The sequence below is a fragment of the Oreochromis aureus genome, linkage group 13 (assembly GCF_013358895.1).
Source record: "Oreochromis aureus strain Israel breed Guangdong linkage group 13, ZZ_aureus, whole genome shotgun sequence".
Taxonomy (NCBI): domain Eukaryota; kingdom Metazoa; phylum Chordata; class Actinopteri; order Cichliformes; family Cichlidae; genus Oreochromis; species Oreochromis aureus.
The window spans coordinates 8,995,228-9,014,596 of NC_052954.1; the positions used below are offsets into that span (position 1 = coordinate 8,995,228).

Here is a 19,369-nt window from a genome sequence, read left to right on the forward strand (position 1 = left end):
AATTAATTCGATGGCCCGCTCTGCCGCGACTGAGTGGCGAGACGTCTGTACCATGCCTCCCCTTCAGAGTCACTACTTATTGATTTAGGTTGTTTTTTTGTAAGAAAAACTCTCCTGTTGTGGGTTTTTTACAGTAAACTCCCTGCTGATCATATCTCACTTTAGAGAAAACACATTACCGCTAGAGGCTCACATCCTTTGGGAGTAAACAAAAAAAAAGGCACAAATAAAGTCCCAAACCACATGCAGCCCCACCCCCCCGGAGGGATTTAACAATTAGGCCTTTGAGTCTCTCTTGGAAGCGAGCTCGACTTGAAATTTTCCCTCTATAATTTGTAAAGTGGCGGAGCGAGGATGGTGAGATGTTGATGTACCACTTTGTTGCATCCGGTTGAGATGAATGCTGGGCTCCGCCAGAACGTCGCTGAATGAGCGCAGCCCTCTGCGGTACCACTTCTCAGCTGTCTTAGGTCCAACCCCAAACACACTTGTGAACAGCTGGCAGGAAACGAGGTAAGTATGTAATCAAGGAGACATGCTCTGAAATGACAGGTTCTTCTGAGAAGAGGTAAGCATTCAAAGTTTCCAAGAGCTCCGAGTCCTTAAGAGGGAGCAACAGAGCGCATCATTTTCACAGCGAGTTAAAAGCTCCAGAATGGAGAAAGCGAGCCATCGACTGAGTTGTTATTCATCCACTGACCTTTAGTATTTGATACCTTTCATCCGAGAGTATTTTCTCGACTTCAAACGAGCGGCCGTGTTGAAGGATCTCCTGCAAAACATAAAGGCGGATGATATTATCATCAAGGAAAGCAATGTCTGTGTCAGCATCGGCGTGTTTTCCCCTGGGTTCCCTCCCAGCCGGCTATTAACAAATGGGCCCCAAATCGCTGCTTATTTGAGAAACCATCCACTTATATCAGGCATCCTTATTTCCATTTCTTTTCCTTTCGACAAATAACGACTTTGTTGTTGCGAAACCTGGGATTAATACCTGTTTTATGGCAATCATAAAAAACCCCCAAGGTAATGTTTTCCCCCAGATTCTGTTGTTTGCTCCGAAAATGCTTTGTTCTGCATTTAATTGCCTGCGTCTCTCAGCGAGAGTGTCGCCAATTTTGCTGGTCACATTTTAACTGTCTTCATTATGCGAAGGCGTAAAAAGAATCAGGTAGCAGCTATCTGGTTAATATCGGCCATCTTCCGGAGAGGGAAATGAGCCTGCATGCTTCTGCTCTGGGATAAGTATCCGTGTGCATTTTGAGCTTGTGCATGAATGGATGACAGCCTGTATCGGTGAGCCAGTGAACCTAACATCCACACTGTGAGTACAATGCAGTTTGAAGCAGCCTTCACTGCTCAGTGATGCATCCACCCGTCCACCTCTGCTTTTCAAGCCCCCAGCTAAGGCCAACCTCAAAACGCACGGATAATGCTTCAACACACTCCCCGCTCCAGGAAAGACACACTTCTTTACATGCACGGCTCCTCTCCCTCTCTCACACACACACATATACAGCAAACACATATACTGACTATTCAGCCCCCAACTCTGCCTCAGTGCTCCCAGACTTTCATGTCAGTAGGTTTATATCTTTTCCCCACTTTGGATGTTCAGTCAGCAGTGAGCAGTTCAGTCGCTGCTGACAGAGTGTCGCTCCGATGTTCACAGGCACATCAAGCGTTTTGTTTTCACTCTGTTTGGTTTCACTTTGTTTTTTGTGTCATGTCATTTTTGGTGTTTTGAGCAGCAAACTGTTCAAAGAGACAACCCCAGCGAAAGGCGTGCGTCTGAATTGTGCAAGAAGAACAAGAAGGAGAGGTCACTTACAGGCAGTCTAATTTGGTCTCCCCGGGACATTTATGCTATTTTGTTTAATGAATCTGACTCGGCGCTGACAGCTTTGACAGATTCGGAAACGCGCTGTGAGTCGCACAGTGTGTATGTTAGGTTTAACGTGTCAGAGAGAGCCGGGTTGCTGAGCTCACCTTGTTATCCTACAGGGACCTGGCGTTCTCTCCGAGCGAGCATCCGCACTTTTCCTGACAACCTGCCATGATTTCTGCCCTGAGCTCGAGTGTAGATGAGGAGATGTAGTGACCCAATAAGAGGTTTTTTTGGTCTCAGAGACAAAATATATTTGTCTGATACCCATCAATGTGTGCTGCATGTGTGCAGCAAAGTTTTATTCTTACGTCTGTACGTCTTTCTTTCATATATTTCTTAGAGACTGAACTCAGCATTGAGAATCTCCTCCAGAAAGGCTTACATGTGCAGATGGTTACTGATTCAGCTACATTCTTCTTGCTGGCACAGAGGAAAAAAACCTACTTCTAAGTAATGGAATGCTTCATATACAACTGAGCCAGCCTATTTAAACTACTTCTGTCACATCAATGCCTCCTTATTTAAAGTGGGCCTATTATATTCATTTCTAACTCCATATTTTTATTCTTGAACTCCACCGCAGACGCTTTGCATGATTCACAGTCCTTATTAAACCTATGCTGTGCCTTGGTGCAGCCTCTCAAAAGACATTTTAACTTCCTTTCATCAGCCTTCAAGTTAACTTTTTTCTGATTCGCTGCCCCTCGCAAGCAAATGGTTCAGACAGATGGTGGGTGGGGTTTCTCTGCTTTCAACCAGAGCTATGTCTCTGAAAATGATAATCTGATCTCACTGACGTCATACGTACAAAAAGGGAATAAAACCTTCTGAAATAATATACAGCCTTGTGCAAAAGTCTTGAGCCACCCCTCATTTCTTAATGTCCACAATAAATGTCAAACATAACACAGTGCGGCAGGCATAAAGTAGCATTTTTGCACCAATAAGGGGACTCCCAAAAAGATGAAAACATGGCATTTGTTGGCAGTGATGTGCAGTGTGTGCTTAGAAAAAGTAAACTGAGGAGAACGGACAAGCAGAGGGTAAACGATAAGGTGCAGCCCTGAAAAACTAACTACAGCAGATGAACAGAAAAGACCTGACACAGGACTTGTGAGATCCAACTGGTCCTTCAGCTACTGTTCACTGAAGCCTCACCAGAGATGGTGATCTTAAGGAAGGGAAACAGGCTGAAAAGGCTGAGGTATGTGACATCACACAAGCAGTGTAATGACGATCCTTGGCAACAGGTCTTATAGGCAGAGTGTTACAGGCATAGCCCTAAAGAATGGAGCCCCATGGTCAGTGTAGTCCAGTCTTAAGTAAGCTATTAAGACTCGACTGTACACTGTGTTCTTGTTTTTCTCCGAAACAATAAGTCCTATTGGAGCAGCCTTTCAATGCCTCTCTCTGTCTCTTGCTAGCCAAGGTGACCCAGCCAACAAAGTAAAGCTAGTTTTCAGCTACGAGCCCGACATGAACCCAACGTATTAGCCAGAGGTCCCTTTACTACGGTTCGGAGCCACGGACCTGTTTTATATACGCGCGGAATAGTTTTCTATATGAGAGCAAAAAGTGCAGCCTTACCTAATGTTAACCTACTGTTACTCATTTATATTAAGATTTTAACATCTAGTTGGTGTTGGTATGGCGAGTAACCTTGAGTAATAGTAATAAATCACACAGCAATAGTACATTAATGTAGTTGTAAAAAGCATGATAATATATTAAGTAATCCAAAGTATTCAGAATACGTTACTCTCATTGAGTAACGTAACGGAATACGTTACAAAATACATTTTGGGGCATGTATTCTATAATCTGTAGTGGAATACATTTTAAAAGTAACCTTCCCAACACTGCACGTACACAACCAAAAATATAACCTCCTCACCGGAGGTAATAAAGAGTGGCTGAAGAATTTTGCCAGGTTTTGTATTTGTCCATCTCTTGATATGGTGTCTTTTTTTCTTAATGTGAATTTTAATCTAATGAAACTGGAGAAAGAAGTTCATTCGTTGGAAACTATTTCCAGCAGCACATTAATAAAGATAGTGATTTATCATATGGGTCCTCATCAATCGGCACTGAAATTACGCCCCCTCCCCCTCCCCGTTATGTGCTGCATCTTACTTTATTTTATTTTGATTTATTTCTGAGGCTTGTGTTTACAGAGGTGACATTTGGTAAAACATTAATTTTACAGTAATGTAATGTCAAACCCCGAAACACGTCCATGTATAGAATTTATAGCAAACTACTCAACCTGGAAAGTTTGCAATTAAGGAAAAGAAATGCCGATGCTTTCATCCTCATCATCAGTGAGCTGATGTCGCTTCACGCTCACACTTAGTGATCACATGTGTGTTATACAGTTCAAACGCTTAGAGCCTAACTACTGTCAAACCCCCACCCACAGGTCCGTGGGGATATTGTCATTATGTAAACAGTCCACTGGGCAAACAGAGGGTTGGTCACGGTTTTGTTCACTGCAGTAAATTCTTGGGTTTTTTTCTTGCCTTCCTTTGCAGAGGAGCAAAAACTACGAGTAGTAATAGTTGTGCCAGAAAACGTATCGTATGTGAAGTGCAATCATTTGAGGCCGTTGCCAACATGCACCACTCAGTCAGGTGTTGTACACTAATGGCTTTATTGATCCATTATTTGCTATTGCAAAGGATCAATCAGTGTCAATATTTTACGCTGGTGTTAGTTAATTCTGTCACTTCATATCACATAAGCATAAATATTAATAATGGTCATTGGTTTTGAGTGCTTTAGCTCATAAATCACATGCTGTGTGTTTCGAATCATCGCCGACATCTTCCAAGTGTGTTTCCAAAATATTAAACTGTATCTTCATGGCAGCAAATTATTTTAGATCATTGCATAACTGTGTAAATAGGGTCCGGGAAGTCTCGTGATTTATGGTTTGCACACCTTATGTGAAAGCTTTGAGTTTGAGACGTTGCATTCAAAAGACGTGTTGTCAGAAAATCCAACCCAGACGATAAAATGGGGGCAATAGTTTCAGTTTTCAGGGCATTAGACATTTCTTTATATTTAGTTTTTAAGTGACACATGACACCAGAACCAAAATACAGAGGGAAAATGCACTGGCTATTAACTGGACTGCTGTGGATTAAGTGAAACTGGGCCTTACCTCTATGACACACATAGAGTGTTCCCCCAGGCAGGGCAGGTCTTCTGTGACCCGTAAATTCTGCACCGTCCAGGGCAGACTCTTCAGCACAGATGCAGCCCTCCTGAAGGCCAAGCACGGACCCTCCATGTCATTGAATTCATGGCTCTCTGCCAGCACTTCAAATGCATCCTGCAGTGAGAAGCCGGAAAGTACAGGTGAAGGAATAATTAAGAAAGCAGATCTTATTCACACCTAAAGGATGTAGGTTAAAAAGCATAACAAGGCAAAATTGTTGCAAATAAAGGAAGAGAAAACTGGGAAGAAAAAGAGAAGCCAAGTAAAAATATGTCAGGTGTGCATTCACATGCGAGATGCATTGACCCGTAGAAGGAAACCAGACAGAGAGAGAGGTTTCCTCCCCCCATCCTCTATCAGTACTGGCTGTCTCTGCTCCTGTCCCTGTCACCGTCCCTGTACAGTAGAAACCTGCTGCATGTTGTTTTTCTTCTAGATGACTGGACAGAGACATTAGAGGCTGGCAAACACCAGACAGGAGCCTGTTATTTTCCACTTGTTTACAACAGCCTCCCATGGGGCGAGCCACGGACTTTCTCTGTACAAAGGCAGGATTTTTGGACCCTGGAATGACAGAAAGGAAGAATCTACCACATTCCCAGCTGTCTATTTTTGAAATCAGAAGCTGCTTTAATCATTATTTCATCATTAAAAATCAAATTGATCAAGAGGCTAGGAGTGTTTTTCACCTTGTTGTCTTTTTTTGTTTTTTACTCATGAGCATTGTTCACACACACAGGAAACAAGGCTGATGCAGCACGTGCATAAATGATGGGTAAATATATACTGCACATGCTCAAGTTTGCCATATCCACTTTAAAGACAGACAAACTATTAACAGCTGTTTTAAAAATCAGGTAATTGTTTAAGGAACAACATTACTCTAATGCCATAATTGGCCACTTTGTACTACAGAAACTGAGCACAGTTCATTTTTGCTCCCTTAATTATACAGAACCAAAACAACTCTGTGCCCAGCACTTTTCTGACATTTTATCAACAAGCTGTTTATTGTTTTTCCAAGCAAAATGCTCAAATTAACTGATAGCAAAAGTAATAAGTGCCCTACGTGATTTCATAAAAGTAAAATACACTCCCTGGTCACTTTATTAGGAAATCTTAATCATCTTGCTACAGTTACAGAGATGTTAATGAAAAATTACTGACGAGAGTGAATTTGTTCAGAAGTTTATCTAAATAGAAAAAAATAAATATTGAAATGTAGCACTTTAAAATAATGCCACACGCTATTAAGCATTAGTAAGGTATTAGCATGTGCTTAACTCATCATTTGTTTATCATTACTCATCCATAATAGTGCATTTATAGATACAGTTATTTTTATCCATCTGTTCCTATACATGGTTACACCATATACAGCTATCACTGCTACCACATCACTGCTAGTAATAATCATAATAATAGTCATTATATCTGTATTTATATGTGTGTGTCATTAACAAGCCTCACTTCTCTTTCCCATCACCCGCCAACCAGTGGCTGCAGATGTCTGACCCTTTGTGACTCTTTGTGCTGTTCGAGATCTCTTCCTGATAAAAGGGAGTTTTTCCTTTCCACTGTCACCAAGTGCTCCTCATAGGGGATCATCTGATTGTATGGTTTTCTTATTAGTATTGTATGGTCTTTACTTTGCCATTTAATGTACCTTGAGGGAAATGTTTTGAATTGGCACTACATAAAGAAAGCAAAAGTGAAATGAAACAGATCTGCCAAATACTGCTGTGCAACATATAATTTACTTAAAACTAGTAGGGTGCCTCGTCTGTCTGTAGCAATACTACTTAAGCTCAGGCGTCTGCTTAAAGAATTTTTTTTTTTGTTGTTGTTGCGTCTTAACTCAAAAAGCTTAGAAAGCGGTTAATAAATGGCCACAGGGTGGTACAGTCATTGCTAAATCCCAAATAGCTATTCATTATTATTAGTAGTATTATTTATATTGGTTCAATCTCTCAGAAACTCTACAGTGGTTAAAAGGAAAAATACACTTGATCTACATCAGTTACACTCAAGATTTAAGCCTTTAATTAACGTTAACAGAATGGCGAGAGAGAAAAAAGAGCTCATGAAACGACTTCAGTGTCACACTTTCTAATATTGGAGTATACTGGCACACAGCAGTACATTTGGCACCATGTTCAGCTGGACCGCTTCACAGTTTGAAGTGATGAGCTACCGTTGTGGAACCAAGCGGAGGAAAACATGTCACCACAGGAAAGTTGGACCATCATCGTTATTGGAGTCATTCATTAGTTAAAACAAGCAATGCTGTTGTGTGGGTTATGATAAAACATGTCAAAAGACTCAGAGATGGAGCAGGTTCGGTGCAGTGAGGAGTGAAAAGAGCAGCAGGTGGGGCTGGACTCAAAATACTGTGTACGAATTACTCTTCTTTCAAATATGCATCTCTTTTTCTGAAAAAATAAGATAGGTTTATTGAAGCAACATGGCATTATTCTCTTAAGCACCGTGTGCTTTAAAGTTGCTCAAAAAGGCATCATGTAGCTTGTCTAGAATGACAAGGAAACATTATTTGATGCAATTATCACGATTAACTCATTTATAGAAGCAGAAGATACAAAATAGAAATGTGTTGCTGCATGGAAATCCTCTGAGTATTCCTCCTGCCAAAACCCCAAAGCATGTGCTACTAAATGCTAGAAATGTGATAATTGCCTTGTTTTTAAAAAAAATTGTTTAGTTTTTCAGCTCATACTGTGCATACCTCCAAAACAATGCCTTGTTCACTAACTCGAGTGCAGTATTCCGTCTGGAAAGTCAATGTCTCTCTATCGACAGTAATGCAAAACTGAGACAATGTGCAAATCTGCTACCTGTACAAAAAAAAGCTTTTTTTCTATGTCACAGCATGCATTTCCAGCTGCATGTACAAAGGGCAAAACGAATGACTTGAATGAACTGATGCACACTGTGAGTGAAACTGGAGTGTTCAATTAAATTTGTCCATTTGAGTACTCTCTTCACCACAGCAAGGGCCAGGTTTTGCTTAAAAAGAACTGGTTATACAAGACTAAAGCGGCACACTTTTTGACAGACAGGGCCCCATAGTTTTGAATTCATTTATCGCCAAGTGACTCACACATTTGTATAGAGTGAAATGTGAGAAAGAAGCTCAATTCCAGATATTTTTGTCACCAGATCAATTACTCTATGAAGTGAGCAAGGCTGTTAGAAATTGCAATATGTAACTGTTAAAGAACCATTCGGTCACCACCAAGTCAGGTCTGAGGTAACATTGTTCAATGATCCAACAAGACTTTTGTTGGTGTATATCACTGGATTGGTTAACCAACCAAAAGATTTTTTGTGGTCCGACAACCCTTTTTCAAAACACACAATGTGATGTGTGGCAACCAGTGTTAACGCATTACTACAACCACCTTACATTATTCAGTAACACAGTAATCTGACTCATTACTACTAAATTCATTATTACATTACAGTCACAATTATGTTGTTACTTTAGTTACAAAATTTCTTCAGTTATCTGCATCCCTGAGAAAGTAGGAGAGAAGGTGGAAATCAAATTGTGTCACTGAAATGTCCTGTTTAGATAAAAATAATGAATGACTTGTAACAGTAGTTTCAGTTGGAACAATATATAATGTAGCCTTTATAATTTGACTAACTCTTGAAAGCTGTTCACTATGTAAAACAGGTTTTAAAAGAAGGATGCATGCAGACACCAAGCCATTCACTTGGCAAGCACAGAAGAATATTTTATTCAGTACATTCACACGTGGAGTGTTTTTACTTTGTTTTTCATTCTAAGCATGTGTTTTTTTCTAATTTCTCACGCATCCATCTGATGTGCATCTTAAAAAACACAAAAAAAATATCTGTGTCTTTTGGAATCTTTCTTTTTACTGACCTGTGCACTGTCAGCAACACTTCTGAGTGCTGTGAAGAGGTGTGTAGTATAATAAAAGGACCACAGATGCTTCTGTTTTCCTTTTTTCATGTATCCCATAAATTTATCCTTTCATATTACATTGTTCAATTCAGCATTAATAAGAAGCTTTTAACTGGGTTATTTTAGGTTAGTTTTTCATATTACACTAACTCTAATGTGTTGTGATACTGCCATTTATGTGGTGCATGAATCAATAATGTTTAAGAATAATAATAAAAGCCGATGCTACTTTAATATCATATAGCCTATCCCTCTTCCACCCCTCACCCCACCTCCAAGGACAGATATTGAAAAGTAAGGAATTTGAAATCCTAGACCTGAACTTTAATGCAGCTCAGTGTTATCAGAGCTCAGGGCAGACCTTCATTTCCTCTCCTCTAGTCAGGGCGCTATCTGAAGTCAATGCATTACCCGCAGTTCTGTGCAGACATGCAGCATCAGGTCAGTGAGCAGCAAGACTTTAGCCCAGCTCACCCAGGAGACGCACTGACCCGTTTACTGCAGCACATGGAAAAGGAATGACCCTTTACAGCACACACACACACACACACACAAAGCTAGGTTCTCCTCACAGCATGCGACAAATTGGAAAAGCAAGCTTGTTATTGGATAGGTGAAAGGGCACGCTGGTATTGTGCAAGTGTTTAGTGAGAAGGATGTGTTACCAGCAGTTTACGGAGATGTGTATGGAACAGTGTTCTGAGGCTACCCGAATCTGACTTGACATAAAAACCACAGGGTAAACTTCAGATTATCCAAAGTGTAAAAAAAAAGTTAGAGCAGACTCTTCCTTCATTTCATCATTGAATGAAAAGCAGGGAGGATTCAAAGAAAGCTTTCAAACATCTCGAAGGAATTTTGCATCAAAAAGTGATCAATAATTGTCGGAAAAATGTACACGACTTAACTCAGAAAATATTAAGCTGCTAAAGAGCCAAATATTTCCAAATATTTAGTTGGTGGAGACCAAAACAGAGCTAAAAACAAAGAGGGTACTTTTCTGTATTTTTGCCTCTGTACACCACCACTTCAAACAATCGATATGTGACTGAAGTGTAGACCAGAGGTGTGGACTCGAGTCACATGGACTCGAGTCAGACTCGAGTCATTAATTTTATGACTTTAGACTTGACTTGAACAAAGGTTGTAAGACTTGTGACTTGACTTGGACTTTTACACCAGTGACTTGGGACTTGAATTGGACTTGAACCTGTTTACTTGAAAAGACTTGATATTTTACCCAAATCTAAAATTTAACATACATATTATATAAAAAGTGCGGATCATTAATTCACTTTATTCATTCATTCATTCTTCCGTATGTATGTGAGCGTGGGCTGTAGCACAGCCAATCAAATTAACCAGATTTGAAAAAAACAAGAACAAAAACGCTCGAGCCAAAAATGCTTCCAAGAGTAATTTCTTTCGGGTACATAAACTACGAAGTAGTCAACAAAAAACGAAATGCAATATGCAAAACATGCAAGAAGAGAATCACAGACGGAGATGGAACAACTTCCAACTTTGTCCGACATTTGAAGTTGCATAAAGAACGGTAGGTGGTGCTTTTTTCTTTTTTTTTTTTTGCTACGATGAGACAGCTGACTTAGCTAACTTCATCTTATTAGCAAATGTTCTTCGGGCTACGTTGATGATACTGTTTGGCTTTAACAGGTATGATATGTTTGTCATGCTATTTTAAATCCGGTCCTGCAAGCGCATCCAAGAATAACATGCAACTTGTTAGCTCAGAATTGTCGGTGAATGGTGAGCAGGGTCCGTTTCAGAAAGTGGGCTCTGTAGCTGTACTCAGTCTCTCTCCGTCTCCTCCCCATCATTAACCCCGTAGATTTAACCCAGTTTAGACTGACAAATATTTATTTTACCATCACATCACAATTCAAAATCACTGTGTTTAATTTGCAATTAGTGTATGGTCGTGTTTAACTTTTGCATGTCTGAGCCAGGAAAAAATTTTTTTTTGGTTAGAAAATCTGGCCCACCTTAGTGTGTAATTGAGTAGTCCTGCTATACATGGCCTTTTTCTTCTGTCATTTATGTCAATACATCAAATAAAATACTTTGATCTTATATTATTAGCTGTTGTTTATTTGCAAAGGTTATTCTCAACAGGGATGCTAGACAAAAACGGCGTTTTCTACAGACAGCCTAGCATACGCTCTCCACTTGCGAGTGAAAAAGAAAACACCCCTTCCCTATTGGTGTTAGAGTTTACCATGTCAGCCAATCAAAAAAAATGATAAGGCAACATGTGACATTTGGTTGTTTAGGGAGAAGGGGAAGTTTTTAGGAGTGACACCTGCGACGGAAAGCGGGCGAGCGAAAGAAAGAGAGAGAGAGAGAGTTTTCATATGTGAGACATTAGTGACGTTTAGCGTGTTTGGAGGCTATAGTTAGTTTGTTGTGTAGTTATTGTTTTGTATTGTGTGTCGGTTAGACTGCTGAATTTCATATTTGATCTAAAAAAGCTGTCAAAGGCAGATTCCAGTGTAAACGCTGTCTCCACATAGAAAACTGGACTGTTGCGCCTCCAGTTGTCAGACCTGCAGGGTTTAGGCCTGTGGTGTTCTCCTCTGTCTTATACTGAACACAAACTACATTTTTGGACTGGCACAAATAATTTGTGTGCCTTCTTATTTGATGCAGCACACCTGATTGTTCTGTAAATAGATTTAAATGGTTATATAAAAACGCCTGAGGCCTTGGCTGCATTTTTAGGTAAATAGTACCATATAACTTTGTTGTTTGCAAAACTTGTGCATAATTTTTAGAAATGTACAATTTCTATTTGCATTTCAAGTTATGAAAATGATTCGTTAAACATGTAAAAAATATAACTTTTTCTACTCGGATTCTGAATTTTTGTCTGAATTTAGATCAACTGTGCTAATATAGTATACCAAAATGAAAAAAATAACTCAAATTTCAGATATTTGAGGTTGTGCTGTAAATAATGATACCAAACAAGGCAAGAAAAACATATTTTAAAAGTGAAATATAGAAGTAAAATCAAAAGTAGTCAAGAACGGCCAATTATACCCGGGACCCCAGAGGGTTAAAAAAAAGACTTGAAAGGACTTGAAATTCAAAGTTTCGGACTTGGGACTTGACTTGAAAGTTGTCTGTCTTGACTTGCGACTTGACTCTGACTTGCTTGACTTTACTTGAGACTTGACTTGTGACTTGAGGATAAAGACTTGGGACTTACTTGAGACTTGCAAAACAATGACTTGGTCCCACCTCTGGTGTAGACTTTCAGCTTTAACTCAAAGGCTCCTTTAGTTTCCCTTCTTATTTCTTGACAAATTCAGCTGATCTTTGAGCAAAGTTTTGCGGGTGGAATGGCTGTATAGCATACGTTTTTATTGTCTTGAAAAAACAAAAATTGGGTCTACATGTTTGGATTTATTGTTCACATGGAGTCAAAAGTACATTCAGGTTTAAATATACACGTACACTCATTTAAATCTTCTGACAAATGGTGCTGAAGATTCCACAGTGTCTCGTAATTTGACACGGCCAAGGCCTATTAACTTCTGGTAAGTCACCATGATTGACTACAAGTGGTAGATTCTCTTTGCCAGCAAAAAAAGGATTTATTTAAAAGAACTTCCTGGACCAACCTACATAAAAAGCAAGTTCAAGAAAAGTGATGATCTATAAAGGACAACTGTAGATTTATATAAGTAAGGAAGATCTTATGAAGCCATTTCTGAACAACTGCAGATACCAAGGTCATCAGTTCAAACATTTGTATATAAGTGCAAGTTATAAGTTATTTAATTGTTTAACCACCTTCCCAAGGTCTGGAAGAAGATACAAATTGTCACCCTTAGATGAGAGGAAATTGGGTAGAATGTTCAGGAACAGCCCAGGGACTACTAAGTCTCAAACCAGTCGTGAAGTAGAAATACCTGCATCCCTGGTCATACAGCGAATTGAGCTTCAGCTCACCATAGACCGAAAGGGTGCCAACTAAGAAAGAAGCTGACAATTTTATAGGTACATTGCACAAAGTGGTTGGAATAATGACAAAGGAAGACTACCTCCAAATTCTTCAACTTCACCTGCAATCAAAGGCTAAGGTTAAAACTTGGACACAACAGGAACACAACACTTGGGTGTTTTCTGGAATGACCTTCCAAAAGCCTTTACCTCAGCCATATTTAAAATTTGTGGACTATGCTTAAAAGCCTGGTCTGTACCAGGAAATCAACCAATTTAAATAAACTTTACCAAAATCGCCAAGAAGAATGGTCAAATATCCCACCAGATTAATGCCAGAAGCTTGTTAATGGCTACCAAAAGTATCTGATCAAGGTGCAACTTGCTAAGGGACATTTAACTAAATATTGGTTGAGATGTATGTATACATTTCAGCTTGAAAATGGTCCTCAGTGCCCTGAGTCATTTACTTCTTTTTCTCTAATTGCACTAAATGACTTAACCACAGTAATAGGCAAGATGAAACCCTCATCATGCTCATTAGAGAAATTACCTCCCTTCGGGACTTTCAATAGCATTGGTCCATTGTTGCTGTCTATTATTAACAGTTCCCTGAAGCAAGGCTGTGTTTCCTTGAATATTAAACATGCTGAGGTAAATCCTTTACTAAAGAAACGTAATCTTGATCCCTGCACTCTTGGTAATTTTCACCATATTTTGTCATTTCCATTTGTCTGCAAATTATTATAAAAAAAATTGTAGAAAGTCAATTGAGAGCATTGTTATACAGATTGCAGATTTTTTTTATCCATTTGTCTGGTTTTCAGAAGCAGTACTCCATTGAGACTGTTCGTTTGAAGGTCTATAACATTCATCATATATCATTCGACTTGACCTCAGCACAGTGTTTGATTCTGTTGACCATAAGATTTTACTAAACAGGCTTAAGGTTGGCTGTATGTGTATCTGATAGGACTTTCTCTCTTAGGATAAACAAGTTCTTCTCTGAGTTTGTCTCCATAATCTGTGGAGTTCCACAAGGTTCAGTCCTGGAACCATTATTATTTTCTTTCTACATTTTTCATTTGGCATTATTCAGTGTTTTTCTTACATTTCTATGCCGATGAAATTCACTTGTATATGTCTTTTAAGCTTCACCAGCTGGATAGGCTGTCTACCTGAGTCCACTGTTTAAGCCGAATTAGGAACTGGCTCCCTGTCTTAAACACCAACAAAACTGAGACAATGATCCTGATTTATATCCTAAAATGAGTCAGGATCTGGCTCCTTTTTTACACAGCAGCTATGTCCAGCATTTTAAATATTAGCATAATATTTGATTGGTGTTGATTCACATGTAAAATCTACTTCTCTCTTTCCTTCATGTAAGGAGCTCAAGAAAGTTATTTGTGCATCTGTGTTATCGTGCTCATATTACTGGAATGTCCAGTTTGCTGGTTTCTGTAAACCACCTCTTTGAGCCCTTTTTCATTAGTACCTAATTTCCATTAGATCTGCTCGGAGCGTCTCCATGGGGTTGACTCGTTTTCCATTACACTTGATGTGTGAGGGGTTGTTATAGCAATGCAGCCGAATGTCACATGACATCATTTGTATGCGACATGAACAAAGGAAGACATGACATCGATGGTATGCCTGCTGCTTGGTGTATGGCTTTTTGTCAGACTCGGGAATCGCTGTGTTGTTTTTTGTGCAGCCATTTCTCTTGTTTCCACATTTCAAAAATGGTGCTTTGATTTTTGTGAAGGAGATACTCTAGCGTAGCCACTGACTAGCCAATTTATGTCATGCAGTCTGTTGATGTCACATTTTCGCTTCACCTTGGAACTCTTGCTGAGTAGGTACTAAAAAAGTACCTGGTAACAGGTACTGCCACCTAATAGAAAATCCTGAAAACCGTGTTGGGCCATGCCGAGTTGACCTGAGTGGGTACTAGTGGAAAAGGGCTATTTGACAGCTTCAAGTGATAGTAAATGCAGAGGCTCTACTTGTACTTGTAAAGACTTGTACAATGAACAAGTCTTTGATCAGTGTTCCAAGACACAGGAACATTCTCCCCCTTTTGTATTGCTATTAAAGCACTTAATTTTCTTATTTATTTTATTCTGTTTTGTTGTACACCACTTGTGACTGCTTGTCTGTGAAAAGTGCTTTAATAAAACTTAAAACTTTATTTACTCACTGTATGTAAAGTAAGTAGATTATTAAAACAATTATTTGATCTCCTGCTGAATTTGTAAAAACAAATGTATGTCTCTAACTTTTATGGTAGTTTAATTTTAATGGAAAGAGACAGAATAAAACAAATAAAAGAATTAAAGATGTATGCTGTGTAATTATTCCACCCTGGAAAAGGATTAGTTCAAAAAATCATTAACCCCCCCCCAAAAAAAACCATGACATTCATGCCATTGATAAAGTTTTGACCACATCTCTAATTCCTAGTCATTTAAAGCAATACTTTTGTTAAGCTTCTTAACTGAAAGTGAGAAATTCAATCACATCTTGATAGCTAGTAGATAGTGGATATTGATGTTGTAGAGTTTTTATTCCCAGAGAAAATTCATTCCCTGGTGTGGTTCACCTGATGAAAATTTCTGAAACAACTGAAAAAGTCAAAACAAATAATTAATATATACAATCATCTCACCTGTGGAAAACTAGAACTTTAACGTGTCCTATACAGAAATACACCAAACATGCACGGAGCCTTGGCACCAGTCTGTCAACTGTCATGTTGTCAAAGCAGCTGTGTGGAATCAGCGCTGCAGGCTTAAAAATCCACCCTGCATATGCGTTCATCTAATTAATGAGGAGTTAAGACTGGTAGGGAGACTTGGTGTGCAGGGACGTTGATATAGCACGCCGATTTACCCCCCATCACCGGCTATCATGAACATGCCTGCAAGTCATGTTCGCACAGCAGCCCGCCTCACCGCATGCTCAAAACGAAACCATGAAAGGAGGTCAGAGAACCCACTGAGAAGAGTTTTAACACGATTAGCATCTAAGAGATGGATTTTATCTGTCCCATATCTAATGAATAGGTAGCGGGCACATGCCTCCATCTTTTTTTTTCATGTAACATTAAGTTTCACGGTTCGAACAATGAATAAAAAAGAATTTACTTTTTATGCATGCTGTGAAAGAGATGGCATTTTGTAATATTTATTTTCTTTAGTCTCTCTAAAACTCTAAAACCAAGCACAGACAGGGCCTTGCTGTTTGCTCCAGCTTTGATCCTCTCTGAGCCGCTTCTTTGTTTCCTCTGTAAGTTGTGAACTCCATCGGGTAAAGGATGTATTCAGTGTGATGCATTTAAGGTTCAGTGCTCCAATATCCCCTCCAACCATCTCCTCATCTGTGACATGTCAGTGTTATCAATGCACTCGAGGTCTTGTACTGCAAGAGAAAGAAGTCAAGATGTTTAGCTTCCCTGCTTTCTCTTCCCCTGTGTTTGCTGGTATATATCTGCTTGAGGTTATACACCAGTCAACCAGAGCATTAAATGGCAACTGTACTCTTTAACAGCAGCAGCCAACTGCACCCCATACATCACAAAAATTGCTCGGGAACAGCTCCCAAAACACAAAAAAGAGCCCAAGGTGTTGATCCAGCTTCCAAAATTCCCTGTATCCTGATCCAATTAGTATCCAAGTGATGCACAAAAGGGGCCGATAAGTGCACGCATGTGTGCTACCATCATAAAAAAATAACCGATGCTCACCCAAGACATAAGTGTCGATTTTTTTTAACACTCTGCATCAGGCTTATAGTGAACATATGACAGCAGAAAATTGGAGGCTAAGCAGATAGAAAAAAGAGAGAGTGTAAACTTGACTTATGTGCGTAAGTAAGGTGTGAATTTCCCAGTCACAGCAAGACAGCGAGAGTGGGAGAAAGCACAGGAAGAATGGGTAGGTGGCTAGGGTGGTGTTAGACATAAGAAAAGGGCATGTAGAAGTAATGTGGGAGTAAAAGAGTTTGAGGCAGAGATGGTGAGAGATAAAAAGGGAGCAGGGTTGAATAAATCAATAGTGCATGGCTGTGGAATGAAGGGCCGTTTGCTGCCAGCATGTGATTGACACCTCACTGGGGTGCTGTTGCTGGGACGATGCTCATCCTCTCTTGACTCTGACACCACTCTGAACTACCACTTCCTCCTCCTTCACTAACACATACACTGCTCCTCCGGATATGCTCCTCCATCCCTCCTTCCTGAGATCACTGCAGGTTTTCTCACACTTCCTTTGTTTGGATTACCCTATATAGAGAGCTGTAAGAAGAAACCGCATCATTTAAAGCCTCTGGGTGTTGATTATTTGCTTCACCACATTGTATCTTTGCTAAATAAATTGGTTTTGTCCGACTGGGAAAAAAAACAAAGCTTTTGTGTAATAGTGAAATATGACCAACTTTTCTCTGTTATTGTTTGGCTATTACTACAAAAAGTAAGGGTTCTTATTTCAAAAGGGGGTTGTGAAGACAAATCCAGATGCTGTTCACCCACAGTGTGCCTCATCATGTGTTGCAGTAGTCAAAAGGATAGTGAGCAATAGTTTTAAATTTTAGTATAAAATCAATCCCACCCTCTCATAGAAACTGGGATTTAAATGATCGGGGGGGGGGGTTACTGATCAGTAAGTGGAATTATGGCTTCCTATCCATTTTTTCACATTACATTTAGCGGTAATGCAACACTCCTCAATTCCTGAATAGAATGAACTAATGGGAGACTTCCATATTTGGTTTCCAAAGAACAACAACAAGATATCAGCCAATCATGTTGCCTGTTGCTCTAATATATCTTCACAGAAGTCATGCCTTCTAAAAATGTTCAACAATTCAGGCATCTTATTAATGTATCCATGTATCCATCCATTTGCTTCCGCTTATCCTTTTCAGGGTCGCAGGGGGCGCTGGAGCCTATCCCAGCTGTCATAGGGCGAGAGGCAGGGTACACCCTGGACAGGTTGTCAGTCTGTTGCAGGGCCAACACACAGAGACAGACAACCATTCGCACTCACATTCACTTCTATGGGCAATTTGGGTTGATCAGTTAACCTATCCCAACTAACTGCATGTCTTTGGAATGTGGGAGGAAGCCGGAGTATCCTTGGAGAACCCATGCAAACACAGAAAGACCCGGCCTGATGGTGGAATTGAACTCAGCACCTGTCTTCTAACAGACAGTTGCTGGCTAAACGTATACCTGGTTGTCCATGGCTGCAGATTGTAGAGCAGGCTGGCTACCATTTGGAAGATCTGTGGCTCAAGACCTACCATCACATGTCTGTGTGTTGAAGTATCCTTGGAAAAGATAGTGAACCTTATAGTGGAAAATCCTTTGAGTGCTCAAATTGAGTAGACAGGTGCTTTATAAGTACTAGTTTGTGTCTGCTGTTGATCAAGGTGGCCGCAATCCTAAGAATGGTAAACCTTCCTCATTAAAACAAACAAAAAAAAAGAAACGTTTAAAATACCTATTATGACAAGACCACATCTGTACCAGGCTGGGAAAGTACTTGTTTCCACTGCAAAATTGGGTATTTTAACAGGGTAGTCTATGTGGACTGACTTGCTCGTGGAGACTAAACTGATCACTCAAACACCTGCTGCTTTGAGCACTGTGCTTAATCTTTTTAATCCCTACAGATTACTGCTTGATTGCAACAGTTAATTTAATATCTCAAACTGATGGCAGACATAAGGACAGTACGCATTAAGTTAAATGAAAACTGCTCACCAAAGCCAAAATTTACCAGTATCTAGGTTTACTTTTGTGTTGTGAGGCCTATTGTAGATTTGAGTTAGAAAACCCACTCGCCCTATATTCCTCATACTCTGTATGTCTGTGCTTTACATTGGGTAAAGATATCACAAAATTGCAGTTCTGGGCTTTTGGAACATTTTCCAAATATCCAAAGAATAATTGACTTTATAATTGGTTTGCACTACAGAGGTTAAATAATCATATGTCTTTTCTTCCTTAATGAACCAAATCCATCAAATTTAATGAAAGATTTATTTTACCTACTTTGTGATGCTTTGTGAGGAAAAATGTACTGACTGTTTTTCAGTGACTGCTTGGAAGAAAAACCCTTTTCGGGCATGTATCCATCAGGAGGGAAATTTAGAAGTCTTAGAAACATTGTAGAAACATCCACGCAGATATGTTGCAGCCTGTTAGCTTCATTTTGTGGAGCTAGTAAAATTGAACCTATAGACCCAGAGCTTGTGGGTTGTAGCCTCAGTGCAGTTCCGAACAACTCAGGTGTGGATTGTTTTTAGTGTGAACATGATCCGACCCCGATCTGAACCA

General features: G+C 39.7%; 1 protein-coding gene across 1 annotated transcript in view; it reads right to left on the reverse strand.

Annotated features, from left to right (window-relative positions):
- dntt (deoxynucleotidyltransferase, terminal) overlaps positions 1-19,369 on the reverse strand; it is a 99,946-nt gene that overhangs the window by 66,114 nt on the left and 14,463 nt on the right. Inside the window, exons 4-6 of the mRNA XM_031726335.2 lie at positions 5,052-5,222; positions 701-772; positions 375-498 (exon numbers count right to left, since the gene is read on the reverse strand). Coding sequence (XP_031582195.1) covers positions 375-498; positions 701-772; positions 5,052-5,222 — 367 coding nt within the window. The remainder of the gene's footprint in view (positions 1-374; positions 499-700; positions 773-5,051; positions 5,223-19,369) is intronic.